Source organism: Neovison vison, chromosome 8 (genome assembly GCF_020171115.1).
Source record: "Neovison vison isolate M4711 chromosome 8, ASM_NN_V1, whole genome shotgun sequence".
Lineage (NCBI taxonomy): Eukaryota > Metazoa > Chordata > Mammalia > Carnivora > Mustelidae > Neogale > Neogale vison.
In genome coordinates this window covers 104,874,955-104,901,096 of record NC_058098.1, presented here as the reverse complement: position 1 = coordinate 104,901,096, position 26,142 = coordinate 104,874,955, and the positions used below count along the sequence as shown (strand labels likewise).

The 26,142-nt window shown below is 43.9% G+C and overlaps 1 protein-coding gene across 2 annotated transcripts in view; it reads left to right on the top strand.

The window, feature by feature from the left end:
• Positions 1–26,142, top strand: part of REEP1 (receptor accessory protein 1) — a 104,870-nt gene that overhangs the window by 58,671 nt on the left and 20,057 nt on the right. For both annotated transcript variants that reach the window (XM_044261566.1, XM_044261567.1), the window contains exons 3-5: positions 5,701–5,777; positions 12,479–12,599; positions 15,337–15,450. In XM_044261566.1, the coding sequence (XP_044117501.1) occupies positions 5,701–5,777; positions 12,479–12,599; positions 15,337–15,450 (312 nt within the window). The remainder of the gene's footprint in view (positions 1–5,700; positions 5,778–12,478; positions 12,600–15,336; positions 15,451–26,142) is intronic.

Genomic DNA, 26,142 nt, shown 5'->3' with positions numbered 1-26,142 from the left:
ATGAAAGTTACAGTTGGAAAGACCTTCTTTGCCCCCTGCCAAGGAGCCTGTTCTACTGCAGGTAATCTTGGCAGCATATGGTCTCTCAGATAGCAGTTACTTTTGATGGATTAAAACAAGGTGGCTTCCAAGGGACAGTGTTGTTTTTCTGAATGAAGAAGACTTCTGAGTAAATCTGTTGAGACCCATGTTTCAGAGTTACAAAGACAATGGGCATTCACCAGAATTGCCTTTACTTTTGAATGATATTTTTTCTGGGAATGGAAATCCAGATTGACATGTTTTTTTCTTTCGACACTTTAGATATGTTACTCTGTTTTCTTCTGGTATTTGTCATTTCTGATGAAAAGTCATCTATTGTCATTCCCCTCTATGCAATATGTTTTTTCCTCCCTCTCTCTCAAGGTTTTCTTTCTTTTTCAGCAATTTTACTGTGATATGCCTTGGTGTGGTTTTCTTGTATTTATCTTCCTTGGGATTTGCTGAACTCCCTGGTCCTGTGGATTTGCTATTTTTGATTAGTTCTGGAAATTTTCAGTCATTATTTGTTCAGAAATTTTTTCTGTTCCATTCTGTTTTTACTCTCCTGTGAAATTCCTATTCCATATATGTTAGACTGCTGGATGCTATTCCATGGGTATTGAGCCTCTCCACTTTTTTCCAGTCTAGATTTCTGTCTTACTGACTTTATTGTCTTAAAGTTCATAGATTTTTAAAATTTTTTCTTGCATCTAGTCTACTCTTAATTTCGTTCAATAACCTAAAAAATTAAAATATTGTGGTTTTTTTCGATTCTAGGATACCATTTGTTCTTTTTAAAGAGTTTCCTTCTTGGGTGCCTAGGTGGTTCAGTTGGTTAAGTGTCTGTCTTTGGCTCAGGTCATGATCCCAGAGTCCTGGATCAGGCTTCTTGCTCAGCAGGTAGTCTGCTTCTCCCTCTAACCTCCCCCCAACCCCGCTCATGATCCCTCTCTCTCTTTTCCAATTAAATTTTAAAAATCTTTAAAAAAAAGTTTCCTTTCTCTTGAAATCTCCCATCTCTTCACTCTATATGTCTATCTTTTCCTGTAGATTCTTTAACACATTTGTACCTTTTCAAGAAAAATAATATTGAATCTGCACCTGTGTTCTTAGGGTAAGTGTCTTGTTAAGTGGTGACAAAAGAAAATTTAGCTTTTATAACAAAATCTTTGTTATTAAGTTGTTTTATATCTGTATATCTTTTTTTGGTGAGGTGTCTGTTCAGATCTTTTGCCCAGTTTTTAATTGGGTTGTTTGTTTTTATTACAGAGTTTAAGAGATCTTTGTGTGTTTCATATATTATTTATTTATCAGATATATATATTGAAAATAGTTTCTTCTGCTCTGTGGCTTGACTTTTCATTCTCTTACCAGTGTCTTGCAGAGGTGAAGTTTTCAATTTTTATGAAATCCAATTTATCAGTTTTTTTCTTACATGGGTCATGCTGTTGCTGTTGTATTAAAAAACTTATTCCCAAGCCCAAGGTCACTTAGATTTTCTTCTATGTTATCTTCTAGAAGTTTTATAGTTTTGTATCTTCTTTTAGGCCTATGATCCATTTTGAGTTAATTTTTATGAAGGATGTAAGACCAGTGTCTAGATTCATTCATTTACTCATTTTCTTACTCATTTACTGATTTATTTATTTCATGTGATGTCCAGTTATTCTAGCACCATTTGTTGAGAAAACTATTCTTTCTCCATTGAATTGCCTGTCCTCCTTTGTCAAAGATCAGTTGACTATGATTATGGCATCTATATCTGGGCTCTCTATTCTATTTGTCTTTTTTTTCAAGATTTATTTATTTATGAGAGAGAGAGAGAAAGTAGAGGAAGGGGCAAAGAGGGAGGGAGAGAGAGACTCTCAAGCAGACTTCCCACTGAGTATAGGGCCTGATGTGGGGCTTAATTGCACAACCTGAGATCATGACCTGAGGCAAAATCAAGAGCCAGACACTTAACTGATTGAGCCACCCAAGAACCCCCCTCTATTTGTCTATTCTAAGATCTTTTATGTATTCCTTCAGCAATAACACTGTCTTGATTATTATAGCTTTATATTAAGTCTTAAAGGGAGATAGCATCAAGCCTACAACTTTATTCTTGTTCAGTATTATACTGGCTATTCTTGGTCTTTCACCCTTCCACATAAACTTTAGAGTCAGTTTGTTGGGATCCACAAAAGAATGTTCTAGCATTTGGTGTGGATTGCATAGAGTTTATAGATTAATTTTGGAAGAAAGAACTGAGGTGTTCACAATATTGAGCCTTTCTACCCATGAACATGGAATATCTATCCATTTGTTTAGATCTTCTTTGATTTCCTTCATCAAAGTTTATAGTTTTCCTCACATAGAACTTTTACATATTTTGTTAGATATATACCTCAGTAATTTATTTTTTTGCTGCTAATGTAAATGGTATTTTAATTTCAAGTTCCATATGTCCAGATAAGTAGGAAATCGGTTGACTTTTTAAAGACTTTATGTTTAAGTAATCTGTACACCCAATGTGGGGCTCAAACTCCCAACTCTGAGGTCAAGAGTCAGAGGCTCTACTGACTGAGCCAGCCCGGTGCCCCTGACTTTTATATATTAACCTAATATTCTGCAATCTTATTACAATGTTATGTTGCATTCTTGTAAGGAATGTTGAGTTTTGTTCCAGTAGGTGGTTAAATTCTGTAGATCATCTTGACCTTGTGGCATTTAAATTTTATGTTTACTGGGGCAGGAGTATTTCAGTTTTGTCCGTAGTCTTAGAGCTGATCTCTTAGTCCTGGGATGTAATTTTTATTACTAAGGTATGGTCTTTTAGATGTTTCAGTGAAAATTCCCAGATGTTTACCAAGCTCCTCCACTTGGTAAGACTCAAACTCTAAACTCTGTTTCTACTACAGTGAGAAGATACTAGTCTTCTTAATTTTTTCCAGCTTTCCAACTTTTTCTTTTTCCTCAGCCACCTTGCAGCATTACCTGATTCTGTGCAACTCAGGGGCCAGGCAAATACTTAAGGGGAATTTATATGTGGATTTGGGGGCCTTCCCCTTTATAGTTTCCTTCTCTGGGATTTTTCCCTCTTAATTTCTAGCTTCTCTTGCAATCTCAAACTTCATTCTCCAGTTCTGCAGGCAAAAAGACTATGTATTTCTTTTTGAGCTCTGTCTGCCCCTGATTTGCAGGCTGGGGATTGTTCCCAGGCACATCAACGTGGATCTATCCTGCTGTGGTTTTCTTCCAGTTTCTACCAACTTAAAAAAAAAAAATCGTTTTTTTTCCAGTGTTCCAAGATTCATTGTTTATACACCACAACCAGTACTCCACGCAATACGTGCCCTCCATAATACCTACCACCAGGCTCACCCAACCCCTCACCCCCTTCCCTCAGTTTGTTTCTCAGAGTCCACAATCTCTCATGGTTTGTCTCCCCCTCCAGTTTCCCCCAGCTCCCTTCTCCTCTCCATCTCCCAATGTCCTCCGTGTTATTCCTTATGCTCCACAAGTAAGTGAAACCTATGATAATTGACTCTCTCTACTTGACTTACTTCGCTCAGCATAATCTCCTCCAGTCTGGTCCATATTGATGCAATGTTGGGTAGTCATGCTTTCTGATTGAGGCATAATATTCCATTGTATATATGGACCATATCTTCTTTATCCATTTGTCTGTTGAAGGGCATCTTGGTTCTTTCCACAGTTTGGCTACTATGGCCATTACTGCTATGAACATTGGGGTACAGATGACCCTTCCTTTCACTACATCTGTATCTTTGGGGTAAATACCTAGCAGTACAATTGCAGGGTCATAGGGAAGCTTTATTTTTAATTTCTTGAGGAATCTCCATACTGTTTTCCAAAGTGGCTGCACCAAATTGCATTCCCACAACAGTGTGAGAGGGTTCCCCTTTCTCCACATCCTTTCCAACACTTTTTGTTTACTGTCTTGTTGATTTCAGCCCTTCTACTTGGTGTAAAGTGGTATCTCAATGTGGTTTTGATTTGAATCTCCCTGATGGCTAATGATGATGAACATTTTTTCATGTGCCTGTTAGCCATTTGTATGTCTTCTTTGGGGAAGTGTCTGTTCATGTCTTCTGCCCATTTTTTGACATGATTATCTGTTTTTTGAGTGTTGAGTTTGAGGAGTTCTTTTTAGATCTTGGATATCAACCCTTTGTCTGTAGTGTCATTTGTGAATATCTTCTCCCATTCCGTGGGTTGTCTCTTTGTTTTGTTGACTGTTTCCTTTGCTGTGCAGAAGCTTTTGATCTTGATGAAGTCCCAAAAGTTCATTTTTACTTTTGTTTCCTTTGCCTTTGGAGACATGTCTTGAAAGCAGTTGCTGTGGCCAGTGTTGAAGAGGTTACTGCGTATGTTCTCCTCCAGGATTTTGATAGATTCCTGCTTCATGCTGAGGTCTTTTATCCATTTTGAATTTATCTTTGTATGTGGTGTAAGAGAATGGTCAAGTTTCAGTCTTCTATACATAGCTGTCCAGTTTTCCTGGTGTCATTTATTGAAGAGACTTTTCTTCACTGTATATTTTTTCCTGCTTTGTTGAAGATTAGTTGACCATAGAGTGGCATTTTTCAAAGTGCTGGAACAAATGATCCTAAAATTTATATGGAAGCAGAAGAGACCCCGAATTGCTAAGGAAATGTTGAAAAAGAAAAACAAAACTGGGGGCATCACATCGTTTGAATTCAAGCCTTATTACAAAGCTGTGATCACCAAGACAGCATGGTACTGGCACAAAAACAGACACATAGACCAGTGGGACAGAGTAGAGAGCCCAGATATGCACCCGCAACTCTACCAACTTTTGATAGCCTTCTAGTGGCTTCAAGGAGTTGTTTTTAAATATTTTGTTCAGAGTTTGTTATCATTGTTAGCAGGAGGGTTAGTCAAATGCCTTATTCCACCATCACCAGACACTACATGGAGCAGGCTAAGGAATTTGGACTTTATTCTGCTGGCTGGAAGATTTTAAATCAGGGAGTAGTCTGATAAATTCTTGATTTGGGAAGATTAGCATAGGGGTGGTTTATAGGATGAGTTGGTGTGGGAGAAGCCAGGAGACAAAGGAAGCAGGTGGAAGACTTGCAGTGGTTTGGGAGACAGGGGTCCAAGGGCTCTACTGGAGGAGAGAGGCAGCTGAAATGCATAAGGTTGGTCACATGGGAGAGATTAAAAAAAAAAATTAAAAAGATCTAGTTTCTGTGAGGGGATATGAGACTTTTCCACAGGAAAACATTCCTAAGTGACCACATTCCAGAAAGTCTGACCTGACTAAAGGTCATTCCAAAGTATATCTCTGTTAAGACTTGGAGAGTCTACTAATGTGGTGTTAGTCTTGGTAAGATGGCCTAACTGAATCCTGAGTCCCTCCTAGTCTGCTGGTCTCCCTGGCTCACATGAAGCCTATATTGTCACCAGGATCTACTTTGACCTTGAGTCTGGATTATTTGTGGAAGTAGCTTGTTTGCCTCCAGCCCCAAAGTCTGGAGTGGAACTGGAAACCAAGCTGTGGAAGGACAGGAAGAAGGGGTTACAAATGCAGGATATACTGGCTGGGCATGCCTCAGCATCCACTGTCTGAGCCTCTTGTCCTTGTTGTTGGGCAGCCAGCCATTTATCCTTGATCTTATCTACTAGCTTTTTTGTTTTCTCTTTCAACAGGTCAAATGGATGATGTACTGGATTATATTTGCACTTTTTACCACAGCAGAGACATTCACCGACATCTTCCTTTGTTGGTAAGTACTCCAGGACGTGGGACTTTTCAAGGGAAGATGTTGCCCAGTATCAGTGGAGAAGTAGGAAATTTCTAGAAGCAGTCTCAGTCTTACTGGGTTAGTTTTAATACATTAAATCTATAAAGTTGCTCTTCAAGTAAATATTTGTTCAATGACCTTATAAGAGCAGATATTGTTCTTATAATATAATGATATAATGGTGGACAAAATAAATAAATTTCCCCAACTAATGTAGTTGGTAAGGAAGCATTTATATATCAAAACAAAACAAAACAAAAAAACACCAAAGGGAAGAAACAGTACACACAAGTTTTCCTTTGACTAATAAAACTAGGTTTCTCTCAAGCACCATTCACTCTCACTATAACTACTGTTCACCATTGTATATACTTTTAACATATTTATGTATGTATGTATGTGTATATATATATATATACACACACATATATATACTTTTTTCTTTCTTTTTTTTAAGATTTTATTTATTTATTTGACACAGAGAGATCACAAGTAGGCAGAGGGGCAGACAGAGAGAGAGAGAGAGGAGGAAGCAGGCTCCCCACTGAGCAGAGAGCCCAATGCAGGGCTCAATCCCAGGACCCTGGGATCATGACCTGAGCAGAAGGCAGAGACTTTAACCTACTGAGCCACCCAGGCACCCTAGATCTCCCTATTTTTTACATTGCTGCATGGAATTTAATGGTATAGATAGACCATAATTTAATCAATCCCCTTTTGATGGAAAATTTTTTTCCTTATAAACAATGCCACTGTTATAGCAATGGAGCAAGTAAAAATTATAAGTTAGGTCCATGCATTGATATATTGCATGTTTTTTTTTTAAGATTTTGCTTATTTATTTGACAGACAGAGATCACAAGTAGGCAGAGAGGCAGGCAGAGAGAGAGAGAGGAGGAAGCAGGCTCCCTGCTAAGCAGAGAACCTGATGCGGGGCTCGATCCCAGAATCCTGGGATCATGACCCGAGCCAAAGGCAGGGGCTTTAACCCACTGAGCCACCCAGGTGCCCTGATATATTACATCTTCGGAGGTGAAAGAGGCTGTAGATAATGTGTAGCATCTTATTTCTCCTTAATGGGCCTTTCTCTGTACCACATGTGAATGTATACTAAATGTATAGTACTAAAAGTAGTTCAGAAATACCCATTCGTTAACTAGATTTACTTCTACAACTTGGAATCATGGGGTTGGTTTTTTATTAGGCTATGTTGTATGAGTGTTTCACCATGATCAATTATCATCAGAAAGAATAATAAAAATATTTCCATTTTGGAGAAACTCCTTACCCAAAGAGCTTCAGTATGAACTTACCCTCTGGGATGTCATAGGCCAAGAATGAGACCCGAATACCACTTCTGTGAATCTTGTTTGGGATCAATGGTCTTAAAGACCTTAGTGTGTAGTCTTCCCAGGAAAGGAGGCTGACTTTCATCCCCTCTAGGAGACATAGATGTCTCAGCCATTGTGTAGGGAAGAAATGTGGATTACCTAATGTATAATGTTGGTGCCATGTGCCCCAATAAACCACAGACTCAGGATGGGGCTAAGTCTCCAGGAGTCTCCAGGAGTGGAGAAGGAGCTCTGCTGAGCCATCCTTTGTCTTCCCCAGGCTGCAGGGTTTGGTACCAGGAGTAAGACCCCATATTGGGTAGAGCTTCATTGGGGAGGTTCCTGTACCTCATGGGGAGATGAAGGAAACAGGACAGGCCCAGTGAGGACTGTGTCATCAGTTAAACATCACGGCCAGCTCCTTATGTCCTCTGGTTTTCCTTCTGAACAATGTCCTGTGTGCAGTGCTGGGTGGCCTCCTGCTGTCCTCCTATTCCTCCTCGTGAATATTGTGGGGGACTAGTGTTAGTCTTATGAGCTCTTTCCAGGGGTACTGGTATTTCTGTCTCACTGCTCTTAGCCAAGTGGAAATCTGGTCTTGTGATAGGTGTGCTGTCCCTGGTAATTGGAGTATATTTTTACTCATGGCCCTGGGACTTCAGAGTTTCATACTTAATAAATGCTTATCAGCTATCTCTGGAATTGATTTAATTTTGATTTGGGAGGAGTGTATCAGCTTTCCGTTGCTGCTGTAACAAATTGTCACAGGTTTAGGAGCTTTGAAACCACAGAAATTAAGTATTTCAGTTTCTCTGAGTCAGAAGTCCAGGTAGAATCCACTGAGTCCTCTGCTCAGGGACCCACGAAGCCAAAGTCAGGGTGTGGGCCAGCCTGGGCTCTTCTCTGGAGACTCAGGGGGAGATGCCACTTCAGGCTTATTTGGAGAGTAGGCAGAATTCAGTTTCTTGTGGCTATAAGACTGAAGTCCCCATTTCCTTGACAAGTGCCTCCCAGTTCAGCTTCAAGCCCGCAGTGCCTGTTAGAGCCTTCTCAAGCTTCAAATCTCTACCTTCTGCTGCTGGCCAGAGAAAGAGCTCGACTTCTGCTTTTAAGGGATCATGTTATTAGATTAGACCTACCCCCAATAATCCAATATAATTTCCCTATTTTAAAGCCAGCTGGCTGATAATCTCAATTATATCTTAGGATCCCTTTTGCCATGGGAAGGGAACATATTTGTGGGGGTAACATGAGGATGAGAAGGTCATGGGACCAAAATTCTGCCTACCACTGGAGAGCCTCTGATACCTGGGGTTTGGGTGCCTGTGTGTGGGTGCAGGTAGACTCCCCCTCTTCCTGATCCATGTGGAGGCCTCAGCTGGCCCAGTTGTAGCAAGAGCTGTCCAGTGATTTATGTATGGGAAATGAAGGTCTTGTCCATCTTCTGCAAGAAAGAGGTTGGGAACCTTCACTGCCTGCTTTAGCCCACAGTCTGGTCCTGCCCTCAACCTGCTTTCTCTTTCTCTGCAAACCTGAAGGCATTACAGGTCACAGCTGTCTTTGGGCAGAGTCTTCCCACTCCCTCCTGCCTCTTGCTCAGGGAGTGGCACAGAACAGGCTGATCAGACAGACAGAGCCCTATTTCCCCCCTTCAGGGACATGGACACCAGCTTGGCAGCTCTGTACTCTCTGTAATGAGAGAGACAGAGATTGAGAGATTGAGAGAGTGAAGCTTCTGTTCTTCCTGGAGGCACCTTCTGGCTTCTTGGGAAGCATCTTTAACACTGGTTCACTTCCAGGATTGGAGATGGCCCTTTCCTTTATCTTTCTCCTCTCCTCCCTTCTCACTCATCCCCACTGCTCTCTTTCTACCACTCCCCTAGGGCTGTTTTCTCGTCATAGTTAACTTCTTTTAAACTTTCTATTGATGTAAACAGCAGTCATATATGGTCACAGGAGACAGAGGATGGTTGCTTCTCTCACAACATCCATAGGTGATTTCATCTAGTTTTTTAACATTTACAAAACACGGTATCACATGGCAAAATGAAATTGAAACCGTACACTAAAAAGTGAGGCCCTCCTCCCCCTGGCCTTCATTCTCTCTCCTCAGGGATGTGACTGTTAAAAAGTTACTTGTGTGTTCTTCCAGAAATTTTCTGTGCACATTAATTGCATGTGTTTTGGCAATTTCATCACGTGTCCAAGCCTCTGAGAAAAGTTACCCCTGAGGAGTGTAAAGGTATATCATCGGAAGGGTGGGAGCCTTCATCTCCCCCATGCACTCCAGGGCTGTGCACCTGTATCTGGGGAGGCAAATATATCCTAGCAGTCAGGACAGTTCAAAGACTTATCATCAAGGAACGAGCATGGTCCTTCTCCACCTTTTGTGTGAGGCTGGGACAGCGGTAGGTCAGGGGAAGGTGACTTCTCCTTCACCTTCAGCTGGTTGGTGGTAATTGCATTGGTAGAGCCAAGTGAACCCAAGGCCTCTGGGTAACAGGGTCTGAGTGGCTCAACTGGGAGACCCTTATGATACCTCACAAGGGCCTGGTTCTGGAGTGATGATTCCAGGGACAGCTAGAGATCATCCCCCAAAGTATACTATCAGGGGTGTGTGTATATGTGTGTGTGTGTGTGTGTTCTTGATGGGGGAAGTGTGGTGTGGGAAAGAGATTATCGAATATTACCATGTGTGTTTGGGGTTGCTAAAGGAGTCACATATACCCACGTGATTGTCTATCTTAGGTGTCTGAAGCCTACTACTGATAATGCTTTTGCTTTTGGAAAAGGGACTAAAAGTCTGGGATGCGAAGAAGACTCTTTGTTGTATACTCTTTTGGATATTTGAATTTTTAAAAACTATATGCATGTATTACCTGTTACAAAAACATCTTTCACATAGCCAGCAAAAGCAGTGCCGTGTGATAGATCCCTTGGGACTGTGTATCTTATACTGATGCCTGAGCTTGCTAGATTCATTTGCCTTCCCCTTGGGGCTGGTAAATAGTTGTTTTCAAGACAAAATTTCCTTCATTAATAATCAGTGGAGGGTTCCAGTGTGGGAAAATCATGCCTCTGTTCCTTCAGCCTCTTGTCTGATGGCTGTGAAACATTCAGCGGTCTTGACATGACAGTGTCCTGGTGTTGCAGAGGGAATATTTGGCAAGAGCCTGCCAGAGGCCAAAGGCAGCGGACCAGGGACCTCGATGAGGAAAGCAGAGTGGCTGGAGCTGCTGATTTGGAAGTCTGTGTGAGAGCTGAAGGCTCTGAACTGACTTGCCAGAAATCACTCTTTATTTTCAGCTGCGTTATGGGGGGGTGAGAGCATGAGTGGGAAGAATTTACTTCTCTGATTCTTCAGACTAGCATGGGTATCCTTTTCCCTCAGGGGATCATGTTCTAAGGGTACCTGGGATTTGTTTTAATCCGGTATGATAAGATGCACAGACTCAAGAATGATTGTCATGAAGGGAGCGGGTTGTTAAACTCACAGGTCCCTAGAAACAGGAGGCACAGCACGCGTGAGGTCAGTCAAGAAGTAGAGGTAGGAAGTGTGGGCAAGAATCTTTATGGTGGTTTCCATGGAAGGAACAGGCAAGGCAGAGTAAACATGTTTAGGACCAACTAGTCTGAATAATTTCTATGGGCTCTGGGGTATTGGGGCTGTCCCTTGTTGGCTGGTACCTGGCCCTGGAGTGATTAGAGCAGCTGGAGAGTGGCCCAGAGTGTGAGAGCTCCTAAAGGAGGTGGTTGGGATATGGGCCCTGGGTTGGTTGGTTTACATTTGAAAGGCTTGTTTGTGGGCGAGTTGTTTCCTATCTTTCAGAATTGGCTAACCCAGGGAGGGACAGTCTCTTCAGAATCAGGAAGGCCCCAAGATGCCAAAGCATTAGAATAAAGAAAATAAAAAGACATGGTATTAGTACACAGCAGAATAGCCAAGTATTGTTGCACAGGTTGTACATAGCACAAGATACCTGGCCAAGGTCGCAGGTGGGGCTGAAATTCAAATGAAGCCCTGTTCACTAGTCATGCTCGCAGGACTGCCTCCAGTTGAAGGGGCTGGCATACAAAGGCACCACATGGGCTGGCAGAGGCCCATTTTGACACTTGTCTCTAGTTGCTGTTCTGTGTCTTTTGCAGTTCTTTGATCAGTCTCTGTTTTTCTGCCTGGACTATCAGTTCCAAAGATACAAGACACTCTTAATCTGTTTCCCACTAGACTGAGAGCCCCAAGAGAGCAGGGATCAGTCTTTTTATTCACCATTGTGTCCTCAGTGCTCAGCACAAGCTAACACGTGTTGGAGCAGGTAAGTGTTCATGTGATGAATGAATGAATAGTACTCAGGACTTCTGACTCCAGGATTGTAGGTTACCTGTGCTCTGAACTCTTCTCTTGGCATGAATCTGTTCACCTGCCGTAGGATATATTAGGGTGAGTAGCATCCTTTTTGCTGGCTCCTATCCCTGCCTCTCTGGGGACCAAAAAGACAGCCAAGAAGGGGAGGCTTTGATTCTGTCTGGAGATTCTTGGTTAGCTCTTCCCTGTTCTAAATCCTCCAGGAGTTTGTGCCTTCTTGGCCACCAGTGAAAAGTCGGTGGCTGGGTGTAGGGCTCAGAGGGCCATGGCCATCTGACCCCGCAGGCTGTAGCTGGAGCCCCGGCTCCCACCGCAACAAGTGGAACCCTGCAGGCAGCCCCAGCAGTTGCCAAGCATGGCTGCAGGGTGGTTGCTGGAGAGAACCTGGGTCCCTGGCTTGCTTTGACAAAAAGAGAAAACAAGAACCTGCTTTGAAAAGAAGCCTTGGGTGAGGGGAGGGGGATCATGGGGGAGGAGCAGCAGGTGCTGGCTGGCTCAGTTGGTGGAACGTGCAAGTCTTGATCTCAGGGTTGTGAGTTTGAGACCCACGTTGGGTGTAAAGATTACTTAAAAAAATAAAATCTTAGGGTACCTGGTGGCTTATTCTGTTAAGTTTCTGCCTTTGGCTCTGGTCATGATCCTGGAGTCCCAATATTGAGTTCCTCATTGGGCTCCCTGCTCAGTGGGGAGCCTGCTTCTCCCTTTAACCCTCTCCATCTTGTGTTCTCTCTCTCTCTTTCATTCTCTTTCTCTCAAATAAATAAAATCTTAAAAAATATAAAAATAAAAATAAAAAATAAAATCTTAGAAAAAGGAAGGAAAAAAAAGAAGGCTTTGGGCTTTTGCTCTGTGTTGGCAAGTGCGCACACCCTTCACCAGTGGTGGCAGGAGGGATCTGGAGGCCTGCAGAAGAGGCGTCTGTGCAGCTGGGTCTCGGGGCTGTGTTGCCGAGAACCGAACAGAACGTGTATTTTCTCATCTCTCTCCAGGTTTCCATTCTATTATGAACTAAAAATAGCCTTTGTAGCCTGGCTGCTGTCTCCCTACACAAAAGGCTCCAGCCTCCTATACAGGAAGTTTGTACATCCCACGCTGTCTTCAAAAGAAAAGGTAATTTATGCTGCTCAGGCTTTCACTCCTTCCGGCAAGTAAAAAATTTAAAAAGCGATCAGTAAAAAGGACAAAGTGTTTTATTGTAGGAGACCCTCAATTGTCTCTTATTTCCCTCCAACAATTTGTTCCTTCTAATCTTTTTTTTTAATGTATTTTTCTGACATGTTTAGAAATCGTGGTGAGATCCTCAAAAAGATATTATGTATCATTACTGATTGAAAAGCATTTCCATAAATTGAAACAAAAAACAACAAAAGATTCCCTCATAATTCAACTCCCCAAGCTGAATTTCCTTCCTTTCATCAGGCTCAGCTCCCATCCTTTTGTAGATATGATTTTTACGTAGACTATTGAAAAATACTTTTAAAACGTACCATAGGAAAACGGAACCATAATGAGATTAAATGACTTGAACTAGTGCCCAGATAGCTACGGACAGACACTGGAAGATAAGAAATTTCTTGTGCAGTGTTTGCTTTATTGTTCCATGATAAATATATGCCTACCAATGGAATTCCTGCTATTTTGGTAATTATCAGTTGGTAAGGACTAGTGAGAGCAGTCATAATAATTTGTTTCATGCTATTTACCTTTTGTGTTTATTTTGCTTTGAGTTGCTTCACAAACATCTTTGCAATGAAAATATAGATTTGTCTAATGCCAGAGATGGGAAAAATAAGACAGGGAAAAATTGCAGGAAAGGGTCAGCAATAACTAAGAATTCAAGTAAGAATTACAACTTATATCTCTTGAAGAGAAATTTAATTATAAGCTACTTATAATGGCACTGTCCATAAAATGATTTTTTGTTTAACATCTCCACTGAACTTAATTTGCAAAATTTGCTTTCACTGGATTACTCTACTGTTTTTTTTTAAGATTTCATACAATAATAAATGCATTACCTTTGTCTTACTAAATTGCTTTGATAACTTTGTTTTTTATGCATACCACCAGTCTTTTCTTTAAAATTTTAAGTATACCAAAAAAACCCCAAATACCGAAAGACAACAGAAAACCTTAATATAGATACAACATTTAAATTCCGAGATATTAAACATGTTTGCACATAACCGATTTGTACTTGATCCTCATAAAGATTCATGAACCCCACAGTACCTCAAGATTAATTTCTTCTTTTGACTTACTGTCTTAGAATAAATTGCCAAGAGCGGGATTACTGAGTCCAATATTGTATAATTCATTAATTCTATTACATGATCTTCTAAACTGATTGAGATATGATTCTTAACATCAAATAGGAGCCCTGTAGGTGGCTTTATATATAAATTTCTATTGTTTCTGAAAGTTGAGTACTTTGGCCTTCTGGGGGGAGATTTTAGGGGAACATAGTAATTAGATGAGCAGACTACTATAGACATTTCTGAGAACACTTTTAGGAACCAGGATATAGCGCTGCCTGTCTCGGAAGGGTGGATTTGGGGGAATGGGAGCTCTCTCGTGACCTGGTTGACAAATCCCTACTCTTGACACGTCCCTTTCCCCAGATGCTGGGCTTACCCTGAAGCCCCCAATGTCATTTCCAGTAAAGTGAAGGTGACTGACTCTTACGAGCTGCCAAGAATCCCTACCAGAGTCAGTCAGGGGTCACAATGAAAACTTAGTGTGGGGACTTCCTGGGGAAGTCTTAAACAAGGAATGCACAGGGGTTGACTGTCCCACTTGATACCTCAAAGCAAAGGAAATGCACTGATGTGTGAACTTCAAATGAGACCAAGGCCAAGTGTCTTTGTATTACTGAACTCTGAAATGAGCTACTGTGAGGTACAAAACAGCTGTTCTTTAAACAGTGACAACAAAACAACCCAGCCCAAACAAACAAAAAGAATAAGCCGGACTCAATGCAAATTTGAAGTAAACCACTGTTTTGGTCCCTGAAGGAAAAAGACTTCAATCCTCTTTCCAACCTCTCCCCTGACCCTAGGGATATTGTTGGATGACTTCTCATTTCTGCTTTTATTTCATTATCCATAAAATGATTTCCCTTATCAACAAAAATATGTCATCTCTCCCCTTGATACCTACATAGGAGAGATTTGGATATAGTATGAAATAGCTACAGAATAGTGGGATTTCAGAGCTGAAAGGGCCTGACCCCCTTGAGATAGGAAGATGACAGTGGTCCTCACTTACTGAAACCAGCCACTGTGTTAGAGCTTTACTAAAATGGTCTCGTGTAATCCTTGTTGTGCTCCAGGAGTTAGATACTGTCACTGTCCTCATTTTTCAGATGCTAAACACTTGCCAAGCCCTGACAGCCAGGTAGTGGCAGGTCTGAGGTTAGATGCTGGATTCTTGGCATTCTCTCCTTCAGTTCTTCAGTTCCTTCAGTGTCTTAGAGAGTAGCTGTGTATAGAATGCAGGACCATCCACATCCAGGACCCCTGGAGCCTTCCTGGAAGGTTAGAGGACTTTAGGAACAATCCTAGGCTATTGCTCAAAGAAAACCTTCCTAGATCAGTAAGTCATTGTTTTTTTTGTTTTGTTTTGTTTTTTTGAAATTCCTCTTTCACTTCCCTGTATCTCTTCTGTTTCCCCTCCTCCTCCTGTCTACTCTTCCTCCAAACATGCACCCCAAAGTGCCTATGACTTTTCAGTCTCAAGGAGAATCCGTGATTGGGCACGCCGCCAAGCCCAGTGCTCAGAAGAGAGGAAAGAACGGAGATTTATTTGAACCTTCCAACTCAGTGTGCTCCTGCTTTTCCTTCAACAGGAAATTGACGATTGCCTGGTCCAAGCAAAAGACCGAAGTTACGATGCCCTTGTGCACTTTGGGAAGCGGGGCTTGAATGTGGCGGCCACAGCGGCAGTGATGGCTGCTTCCAAGGTACTGTGCGGTGGGCCGGGGTGGGGGGCCGTTGCTGAGCATCACAACATGTGAGCGTCTCCAGTCCGCCCACCCACACTGTTCATCACCCACGCAACTCGCACAGGACAGGCTCAGGAGCAGGACCAATCAGTGGTTCCTCATCTTTTGGGGTTCCCTTTGAAAATCTGATAGAAAAAAATTGGTGCATTTTACCCCCAGAAAATTGTGCCAATGCACACAGACACACACAAACATGCTCACACACGAACGATGTGTGCAGTATTAAGAAATATTGCAGAGTATTAATTAATAATTAATAAATAATAATGCTGCAGAGTAATTAATTAATAAGCTCCAGAAACTCATGGTGGGTCCCAGATTAAGACCTCTGAATTACTTGGAGCTTCAGCCTGAGGGAAAGAGGAAACAAAAAGGGAGGAGTGAGCTCTTCTCTACAGTTTCCCAGGGTGCACTGGGAGAGACCCCTAAATCAAAATATGGCCAGTGCTGGGAGACTACCAGCGTGAGTGGGTGGCTCTACGCACACGTGGCACAGCAGACCCCAGGGAGGAGCCCAGGGTCCCAACAGGAGGTGAGTGGTTCAGACACGGAGGGGGAAGATGTGTGTAGCAGTGGCAACTAGAGCTGGAGGAGGTTTGAAGTAAAGACTGGTTGTGTGGGACGCTGGGATGGAGACCTCAATTCCTTCCCTTTCCATCCAGCCCTGTTCATGTCCTCTTACGGTCCCCATTCATGTCCTCTTATGGTCCTTTCTAGCTTCATCTGTCTCACATCACGTTCTCCTTGTCCTTTTGTCCATTTCTCATCGTGTGCTCAACCCTGAAAAATTAAATTGGTAGACATTTCCCTTGGAGCAAATCCAGCAGATTGCCTTGTGTTTCCTGGTGACAGTCCTTATTCCCAGTCCAAATGTGGAGGAGGGGTCTGCCTTCAACTGAGGTGGAAGAGAGGCAGTTATACTAGTATTTGGGAAGACCCACTGGCTGGGAGGTGAGTTGTGTGAGCAAAGGGAAGCCCTATGTCCTAGGTGGTGACTGAGGGTTTTAGGTAAGGGGGAGCAGAGTTGTGAAAGGCTTTGGAGAAGGATATTTGATACCAACCTTGGTGGTCCATGGGCCCTGAGTGGATGGTCACATGGAGTGTATCGACAGCCCGCTGGATCAGGGGACCGAGCCTGGTTTTCTGTGCCCTAAACCAAGAAGCACATTAGAAGCATTTCTGGAAAAAAGACTTACCTCTTGGGGTTGAGTGTTTGTTTGAAAAGTACCATCCACTTGAAGCCAAGGCATTCTGCAGACAAAGTCTGCGAGAGGGAGAGAAGGAAAACCCAAAGGGAATGATCCCTATTCAGAGAAGCACCAGCCCCTTCTATAACACAGAACCGTAGTGTGGTGTCCTCCATACTCCAGTAGCTGCTGGTGAGGTGATGGATCCCAGTGAGTATCCTGGGAGGGGACATTTCGCTTTGGTGTGCCAAGGAGAGGTATTAGGATTTACAAGGAGTAGTGAACGCTGAGATCCTTCTGTTTGAGATGTAACCATTTCGTGCTTTTATTTTCAAAGCTAAAAGATAGAATTCAGCATTGCTAAACTCTTAATTCATCAGGCCAACGTTGCAACATAAAGCTACAGAGAAACCTTCTCTTGACTCCTCCGCCCCATCTCCTCTGCTTCTGAAGCCTGAAGGAAGATGGGTCACTGTTTCATGTCCAATAAATGTGAGATATTCATCAGGGTGGCTCAGTGTGGGTCTCCTGGCCGTACAGCAGTGTGTGTGCAAATGTTACTCTGACCGTAATTCAGCAGGGCCGTCCTTTTCCAGGTCTGCCTCAGGCTGGAGCCTCTCTTGCTGCCATCTTGGCCAACCATCCGCAAACCCCTCAGACCACTGTGAGCCCGAGCCTCCAGCCAGGCGTCTCACAACAAGGAAGCTCCAGACGGTCTGAAACTTGCCTCAGGAAATAACTGCTCATTAGTTCTTTCTGGTTGTGCTACATTAGTGAGGGTTGCCCACTTCCTGCTGAATTTGGTTTCAAATGGGAAGGCTTTCTGCCTTTTGGGGGCTTTGCTTCTCTTCTCTAAATATAAATATCATGAGAGGGAAAGCACATCTTCTCTTCCAAAAATAATGCCCTCTATTTTTGAAACAGATGTGTATTTAAAAAAAAAGAAGAAGTAAAATCCAGTCTGGCTAAGGGGTAAATCAGTGGTTTCCACAGCAACAAAGGGTCACTCTAGGCAGGGGTCAAAGGATGATGACTCACCAGTGAGTCCAAATCTGGCTTTCATGTCCAAACCACCTGGGAAGCCTTGTTATCATTTTTAATAGATTCTCAGATGTGCTGATTCAGAATCTCAGGCAGGAGGCCCAATCTCTATTTTTAACAAGTTCCCCAGATGATTTTTAAACAGGCAGCTCTGCCCAGGTCACTGCCTGAGGCCCCTTCCAGAGTCAGAAGCACACAGGTGATTAGGATTCGAGCACTTTACTCGAACATTCCTGGGATGCAGAATTAGTTTCTTAGAAGTGCTAGCCCTGAGAATGAGAAAGTGAGGTGTGTGTGTGTGTGTGTGTGTGTGTGTGTTTCATTTCCTTACGACTTCATGCTAGTTCAGAAATATTATGGTGGGAAGACAAATTCCTCTCCTTCTTTGTAACGCTCCTAAGAGCCTAGCACAGTGCACTGCTCCCAGCTGAGCCCTGAACAACCTTGGTGACCCCCTCCACCCCCCACCAGGGGAATAGTCAGGACAATTTTATGGGGAAAAAAAAAAGACAGCCTGCCAAGTCTCCCACAACTAGGGTGACTGTATGGGTTAATGTCCAAACCAGGACACATCTGAGAGGGAAAGGGGTGCTGGAATAATTACAGCAGGAATACGTATACATGAGGCCTGTTCCAAGCAAACCAGGACTTGGGGTCACCCTACTCATGGCCCCCATTTACAACTCTTGGACCCTGCCTCTCTCCTCCTAGAAAACACCCTCAATTCACAAATCAGTTCTCACTCTAAATATCTACTACATTTAACCAAATGGACACACAAGAGAGTGCGAGCTGTATGAAAGACTGTCTCTTAATTCAGACAGATGAGGGTTCAGGTACCTAGATGAGGGCTCACACCTCCCTTTTTTCTGCTCTCTTTTCCATCCTTCAAAGGCTCCCCAGAAAGGAAATACGGAACTTAAAAGATCTTTTATTTATGTTTCCCCCCCTTTTTTTTCATTGAAATGTGATCAGCATGTAAGATTATATTAGTTTCAGGTGTACAACATAATGTGGTCACACTTTGATTTAATAGTTTTTTTTTCTTGTAGGGTTGAGCCCTGAGCCCTGTCCCCTCCCCCCCAAAAAAGTTTGCAGAGTTTTTGCATCATCAGGAAGAGTAAAGAAACTTTGTACACTATACTGTACCAGTGTAAATTGTTATTAATGTTAACATTATTTTATCTTAGAACTGGAAAATAAAACAACACAGTTATACATGGGAGATTCCCCACCAGGCCCACAGACCCCCATCTCACTCCCAATCCACTCCCAGTTTTCCCCAGGGTCTAATCCCTCTCTCTGGAAGTGTGGATGCATCTTTTCTTTCTGTGAAAACTGCTCTGTCTCCTTCTTGAGGACACCTTTCTCTGGGACCATCTGTCTGAATGTCCCTCTTCTCCAAGTTGGCTCTGTGCCTAGATGGGGGTTGTTTCCTAGCCAGTAATTCCACCCAGAGGGAAAAGTGAGCTCCAGGGTTTTTTAAGACTAGAATTGGAAATCTCTCTCTCTCTTTAAAAATAATACTCTAGAATAAGCGAAACACACCCTCACATGGAAGAGAAACCATAGTGAGAAAAACCAATTGAACAAAAGTTGGAAAACTGAGGTGTCCAAGGCCACCCTATGGCTTTTGAACTTGGAAGCACATCTAGGTTTCTTCTACCTGCCCGGTTCTTAGACCTGGTAAACCAGCCTTGCTTGTATTTGTCTCATAACCTGAAAAATAATGTTGTTTTCCTCCCCCTAGAGATTCTATCCCTAAACCAGTTCCACTGGTACCCATACCATTGGTAAAGTCACTTGGTAACACACCTGCTCCAGGTGGTGCTGAGAGTCTGTGAATTCGGGATTTTTCTGCCCCAGATTGTATTCGTGCTTTTCTCCCTGGAATCTAATATTTCCTATTTAAATTGTTAACTTCTGGAGATGAGAGGCTCCAGATTATTTTCCTTTGTTTCTTGCTTGGGGAAACGACAACAACAGAATAAAGAGCCCAACGGTGCCTGCTTGTTTAGAATTCTGCACGTGTAGCTACTTACTAAACCTTGTTGAATGATCTCAAGAGTAAACTTTTTTGATTCTCTAGTCCTGCTCTTCCCATGCTGCTCTTTCCATGTGAATTAATTAGAAGTAAGTACATTTAGAATACAGTTCCTCAGTCATACTAAGTCACATTCCCAGTCCTCAGCAGCCATGGTAGCAGATGGCTGGCATGGACACAGAATGTTTCCAAGATCACAGAACGTTCTCCCGGGCAGCCCTGCCTCAAGCCCTCTCTGAAGCCTTTTGGGTTCTCCTTTGCCTTATTTTCACCCTTCCACCTGCAGGGCCCTGACTTTGACAGGCCCCCTCCCTTCTCCACTCAGCTGATACGAGGTTCAGCGGCAAAATAAGGAGAAGGAAACTTAGCTTACAACGTCACCCTCATTTCTCCGGTGTCTTCCCTGGTCCAGCCCCACTTTCACACTATGACTCCGTTTCCTCAATTTGCCAGCCAGAACTCACTTTGCCTGCAGTTAGGGTCATGGTCAACAGCCACCAAGATAGAGCTAGGCCTTGGTTACAGCCCTAGCATCTGAACAGCTGGGCACAAGACACAGAGCGACAAATTGTAGCGTTTTCCCACTCATTTTTTAAGTTCCTGCTCAATTTTGCCTTGAAAATAAAACTCTACGGAACAGTTCATCATAGTTGTTGGGTTTTTTTTAAAGTCCTCTCTCAATTATCCTTATCTTCTATCCATCGCTGGTTTTTCTAAACCTCTTTCTTGGAAAAAATACTGCTTTCAATCCACCAAGAAACTTTATTTTTGGAACCAGAAGCTCATAAGACTAGTGACAAGAGACATCTGCGTGAGTTCCCAGCCCTTCCTCTTCAGCAGACCGGTCGCTCTGCGTCTTCAGTTGGTTGACCTCTCCCTGGCCAACTACCAGGTGCAGTGAGGTGACAGGCAGCAGTTTTGGTAGAAACACCAGAGAAGAGGAATTCAGGAAGATGGGCTGTTGTGCGACGAAGGCCAAGACGGTAGACCCGCTCTGGCGGGAAGTCTTGAGGGGTTCTGCTCTGACAAGCTGCGGAAAGCTCAGCTGGGATGTGAGTCCATTTGTTTGGGAGACCTAGAGGGCAGGCAATACTTCCAAACTTTTTCAACGAGTTGTCCATAACAGTTTAGATAAACTTGGTGTTTAACACCAGTTGCCGTGGTGAATTCTAAATATTAATTTTGTGTCACACTGTCCTTGGCTAAAACAGAAGGAAGAAGACTAACTTGATGTAACCCTAGCACAATGGCTGAGGGAGGGCTGGGAACCCATGCAGATGTCTCTTGCCGCCTCTCTGTTCCAAGTTTCCCTGTGGAGGCTATATGCAGCCAGATGTCTAAGTGGGAAGGAAAAGCCTGCCCGCTTACCTGGTCTCCGAGAGGAGGTCTGAGAAAGCATATTCGAGATCACCTGTGAGCAGGAAGGAGTCGCTTCTTAGCTGTGGTGATGTGGCACCTTCTTGGTTTCCTCCTCCTCCCTGACTCTACTCTCCTGCTCACTCTGTCCCTCCTCCCGTAGCTGCCCACCGCAACAGTGCTGCGTGGGATTTCTCCAGAATACCACCTCATTCTCCTCTCCCTCCCAGGATCATCTCATTCTTTCCCTCACCTTCAGCTGTCCCCTGATGCTCCGGTTCTCAGATTGACTTCTCTGCCAGGGGCTCAAGGACAGTGTTTCTCATTCTCTGCTGAACTTCTCCTCCCCTTGGCTCCTTGATACCTTTAGTCAGCATTTCATTAACCCTGAATCCGCCCTCCTCTTGTGTCCCATCTCTCTGATGACAATGAAATCACCATCCACCCTCTCAGGCCTTCAGGCTCCAGATCTCAGTCATCTCTGATGCTCCTCCTTCTTCCCAATTACTCTTCAAGTCCTGCCCATTTGGCATCCCTTCCCTTCCTCCAGACCTTCTTCCCCACTCTCTTCCTCAGGGCTTGGACTAGTGCAGTAGCATTGCAGGTAGTCCCTACTCCTCTCCCCTCCTCTTTGAACCCTGATCCCAGCTCTTCCGCCTCCTCTGGTCTCTCCTTACCTTTCTGGCTCCTCTTGCACTATGCTCGCAGCACCATCTTCTGTCTTATTCCAGAAATAACAACTCTGTGTGCTATTTCTAGACTTCTCTTTCCTGCCTCTCCTCCCCTGGGCCTTCATCTGTCCCTGTGGCCACCTGTTTGAAATCCTGTCCATCTTTTAAGGTCAAAAGCCACCTTCTCCTTGGAAACCTCTTCTGATTCCAGGTGGAACTGTTCTCTTGTGTCTTGGTCACCATATGGCACTCTATTGTGATCATTATAATTCATGTCTTATCTAGTAGGTGCTCAGTCAATGTTAAAGGAATGAAGGACTGTTGAACACATTTTTAGCTGTTTCAGCTAATAGAGCAAAGCTTCACGTCACGGGTGGGCCATGGAGGTAAGCAGAACCAGATTAAAAACCCCAGCTCCCACACTTTCGGCTTCACCTCTGTACGTCTCAGTTTCTTCATCTGCAAAATGGGCATGACCATGGTGCCTGCCACAAAACACTTATGGGACAGTGTATTTTGCAGAATGCAGAGCTCATACTACATGCTTCATGAAGGTTGCCTATTACTCACTTCTCCTGTATGTTGGTTTCATCTCGAGGTTGATCGTTATTCTGCTGAGCAGTATAAAAGAAACATCAGATGCTGGCATTGGGAAGCTATTTACAATTTAGACTCTTCTGGAGAGGAAGCTGAGTTTCCCTCTCATGTGGATCTAGACTCTCCCCATCTTTTCTCTGTGGTGTGGTAGTGAACAGAGTATCTGGTGCTACCTGGGCTCTTGTCCCAGTTGGCCTTGCCTGTGCTGGGTCTCCCCAGGGCAAGCCCTCCAGCCCTCAAGTTTAGGTCCCTCATTGTTCTCCACCTGGCTTTCCATACCATTGTTTCCTCCTTTTCGTGTCTGTGGGAGTGGGTCCCTGGGGTCAGCTTACAATGGTGAGCACCTGCTCTCCCCTCATGAGAGAAGGAGTGTCAAACCTGTGGGTTGCTAGAGCAGGCAGGGGACTTAGATGCCATCTTTGGCTCCCCCCTTTATTTCACAGGACTAGACACTGAGGCCTGGTTGTTGAGTGGCTCACCCAGGGTCACACAGCTGGGATGCGCCAAGCTGGGTACAGAGTGAGACTGTCTAGTTCCCAGTTCATAGTTCCCTGCATCACTGTAAGCACCCCAGGCCCCTTCCCAAACCCTCTACTCCCCCCGCACACACATGCTTGGCTGCCAGTTCCTGACCATTAGTGCTTGGGGTACATCACCAGTCCCCGAGAACCCACGGCTGAGTCCCTGAGAGAAGACCGTCTGCCACTGAGAATTTTAGAGTCATTCACAGCCCTAGATATTTCTCGGGTTGTCTGCCAGCAACTTTTGACCATTTTATATCAGACATCCTGCGAAATGAAGAAGGCGCGTTTATCTGCCAAAGGCGGCCAGCAAATGGCACTAAGGCAGGCTCCCTCTTTGCCCTGAGGCAAGGCTGGGGCGACACTCAAATGCGGGATATGGTGTGGACTAGGCTGAAGGAATTTGGATCACAGATACATGTTACTATAAGATCTAGTTCCTTTAAAGCTTCATCGCTTATGATACTGTGGGCATATCTGCAAATGTAACTGTAGCTCTACTTCTCACTAATGGTGGAACACATGGGTCTTTGGGGATGCTGTCTCCCCGCCTCCCTCTGACCCTAGTCCTTTCTCCCCTTCATTGTCCTTTGGCAACATCCCTCCCCCATCCCCTCCACTCCCAGGAAGACGGGTCTGCTACCACATCAGCCTCCCCTCAGGGCCTCTGGCTCTCCAAGGAGGAAGCAGACTCTGCCCTGGCTTCACTCAAGTTTGAGTCTGAGACTTGAGACCGCTACCAGGTGTCAGCCAGCTGCCCTCTCTCCCTCCTCTGAAAGTTGGCCCCACACTGTGCCATCTTTGTCATTTGCTGCCTGTGTGCATTTGTGCCTAGAGGCCCCGGGCTAGACTGTGAGCTCCTTGGGAGTAGGAATCCCGTATTGTGTTTCATATTCACCTTTGTTCCTCTGTGGGGGCTTCACACGGAGCTTTGGAAACACTCCCTCTGCATCTGCTGCGAATGGAGGAAGAAAGTTGAGTGAGTGAGCGAGTGTCCTAGGTGAAGACAGCATGGCGCCCTTCAACCCTGTTTTGTAGGTTTGGTGCCCATGGCTTTTTTTCTTTTCCCCTTTGTCAGGTGGCTCGACTCTTTCATTTGGTCTCCTCTTTGGACCTCAGAGAAGGGCAGGTAACCCTGTTGAGAGGTGTGACTAACTCCAAACAGATCCAGTCGGGTGGAGAGGCCAGCAGCCCCCTCCACCCACCAGCCCATGGTCTGGATCCGAGCCAGGTGTTTCTTCTCCCGACGCCTGTGTGTGTATGTGTGTATTAATCCCGGAGCCAGTCCCTCTTCAGTGTCCTTCCAGAGCCTCTTTTTTGTGTTAATTTGGTAGCATCTAACATGTGATTAACTTACTTGGGTTTTTTTTTCTTTGTTTAATGTCTGGAGAATGTTGAATTTGATAATTGATGCTATTGTGGGAGAAATCCTATCTCTTTCTTTCTTTCTCCTTTGACTGTTAATCTAATGTTCTGTCACAGTCAAGGCCCCCCATCTCCAACCAGCATGTCAAAAAGGAGCCTGCTTGACATTGATGTGAAGCATGTGTAGCTAGAAGGGTTAACTCTGTCAGCGAAGTGGGTAGCTCTTTAGAAGGAAGCACTAACTCGTTCTGAATTACCAGTGGGAAATGTGGTTATGCTGGTGGCTTTCTTATCAATTGCCTGGCTCACTAAAACCTGTTGTCTTTATTCTCTTTGTCATTAGTTACAAGCATTCGATATCTGGGAAGGCTCTGCTGGAACCTTCCCCTGTGACTTGGTGTGTCCCTCTGGAAAAGAGGACCTCATCAAGGGCTTACAGCCAAGCTTAGCTGCTCACTGAGCCTGGGTTCTGTGGGCCCTAATGGCAGGCATCCTGTTAGTGGTAAATTGTTTTACTTGGAATGCCAGATTATTAAAGGTCTGGGTTTTCCAGGAACACCACCCCCCCACCCCCAACTAAGAAAAACATCAAAACGGGCACTTTGCTGGCACGGTCAGTGGAACGCGCAACTCTTGATCTCAGAGTCATGAGTTTGAGCCTCACGTTAGGGGTAGAGTTTACTAAAAAAAAATTTTTTTTTTAAAACATCAAAACATACAGAATTTGATGTGTGTTAGCAAAGTGGCTTTCTCATTCCTTACCAGTTGAGGGAGAAAGTAAAGATCTCAGATTAATAGAAAGTTCAGTGACACAGTTTACCTCTTCAAGTCCAATTTCCTAAAAAGTTTCAGCCACCAAAAAAAAAAAAAAAAAAAAAAAAAGATTAAAGAATCAGGAATGGATTACCCTCCCTTGTCCCCAGGCACATCTGTAGGATTTCTGAGGGTTCTAGAACCCCCAGTCCGTGCTGTGTTGACGTGCCCGGAAAACAGCAAGGTGGGTCTGTGAAAACAAACAACAGGTAAAGAAAGAACAATAACAAAGCTGGATAGACTTGCTTTGACACCATAGTGAATGAAGAGGTCAGGAGGGCAACAGATTATAAGTCAGATTTGTTCTCACAGAAGGCTGAGTATGTCTCCCTTCCCAGTCCCATGATGGGGGGCTGTGGAGAGGGTCTTCCAGAGGTGGATTGGTAAGGATACTACTGTCATGTCGTATGATAGCCCCAGGACAGGCTCAGATGTACTCAGAGTAGTCTGACCTTGGTTCATGAAAGGGCTCCGGCATTCTAAGCTTGTCTGTGGCTCATATTCTGAACTGAGTGTTGGGTGGGGAGGAAATTGACACAGGACTTTAAACAACACACACACATACACGCTAGACTCTATTCCACCATCAGAGTTACCATGGGAGACCCAACATTTATTTTAGAGATTTTCAAGTAATTCTAGAAACCCTTATTTTGGAATTGCAATCAGAGCCAGCTAATGAGACACAAAAGAGGGTCATAGATTCTTGAACTCAGAGTTTTCCAGTTCAAAGGGAATCTTGTTCGGTGTTTTAACTTCCCAGTGAGGTTGCAAGGCTGAGAAGGACCAACATGGCTTGGTCAAGGCCCCTCATTGCAGAGTTGAGCCTAGGCTCTCGGAGCTGGACAGCGAATGCATTGCAGTGTCTAGAGCCACCACTTCTTCCTTCTCTGTTCTCATGTGTTTATTTAAAAAAAAAAAAAAAGTTCCGTGTCATTCTTTTTTGGTCTAGATGGCATTTATCAGCATCCTGCAAGCCCTGTATTTACAAAAATGGGATCCTCAAGGCGAACTTGGGAAAGTTTCTGAAAATGAAATGGTAATGATTTCTTCAA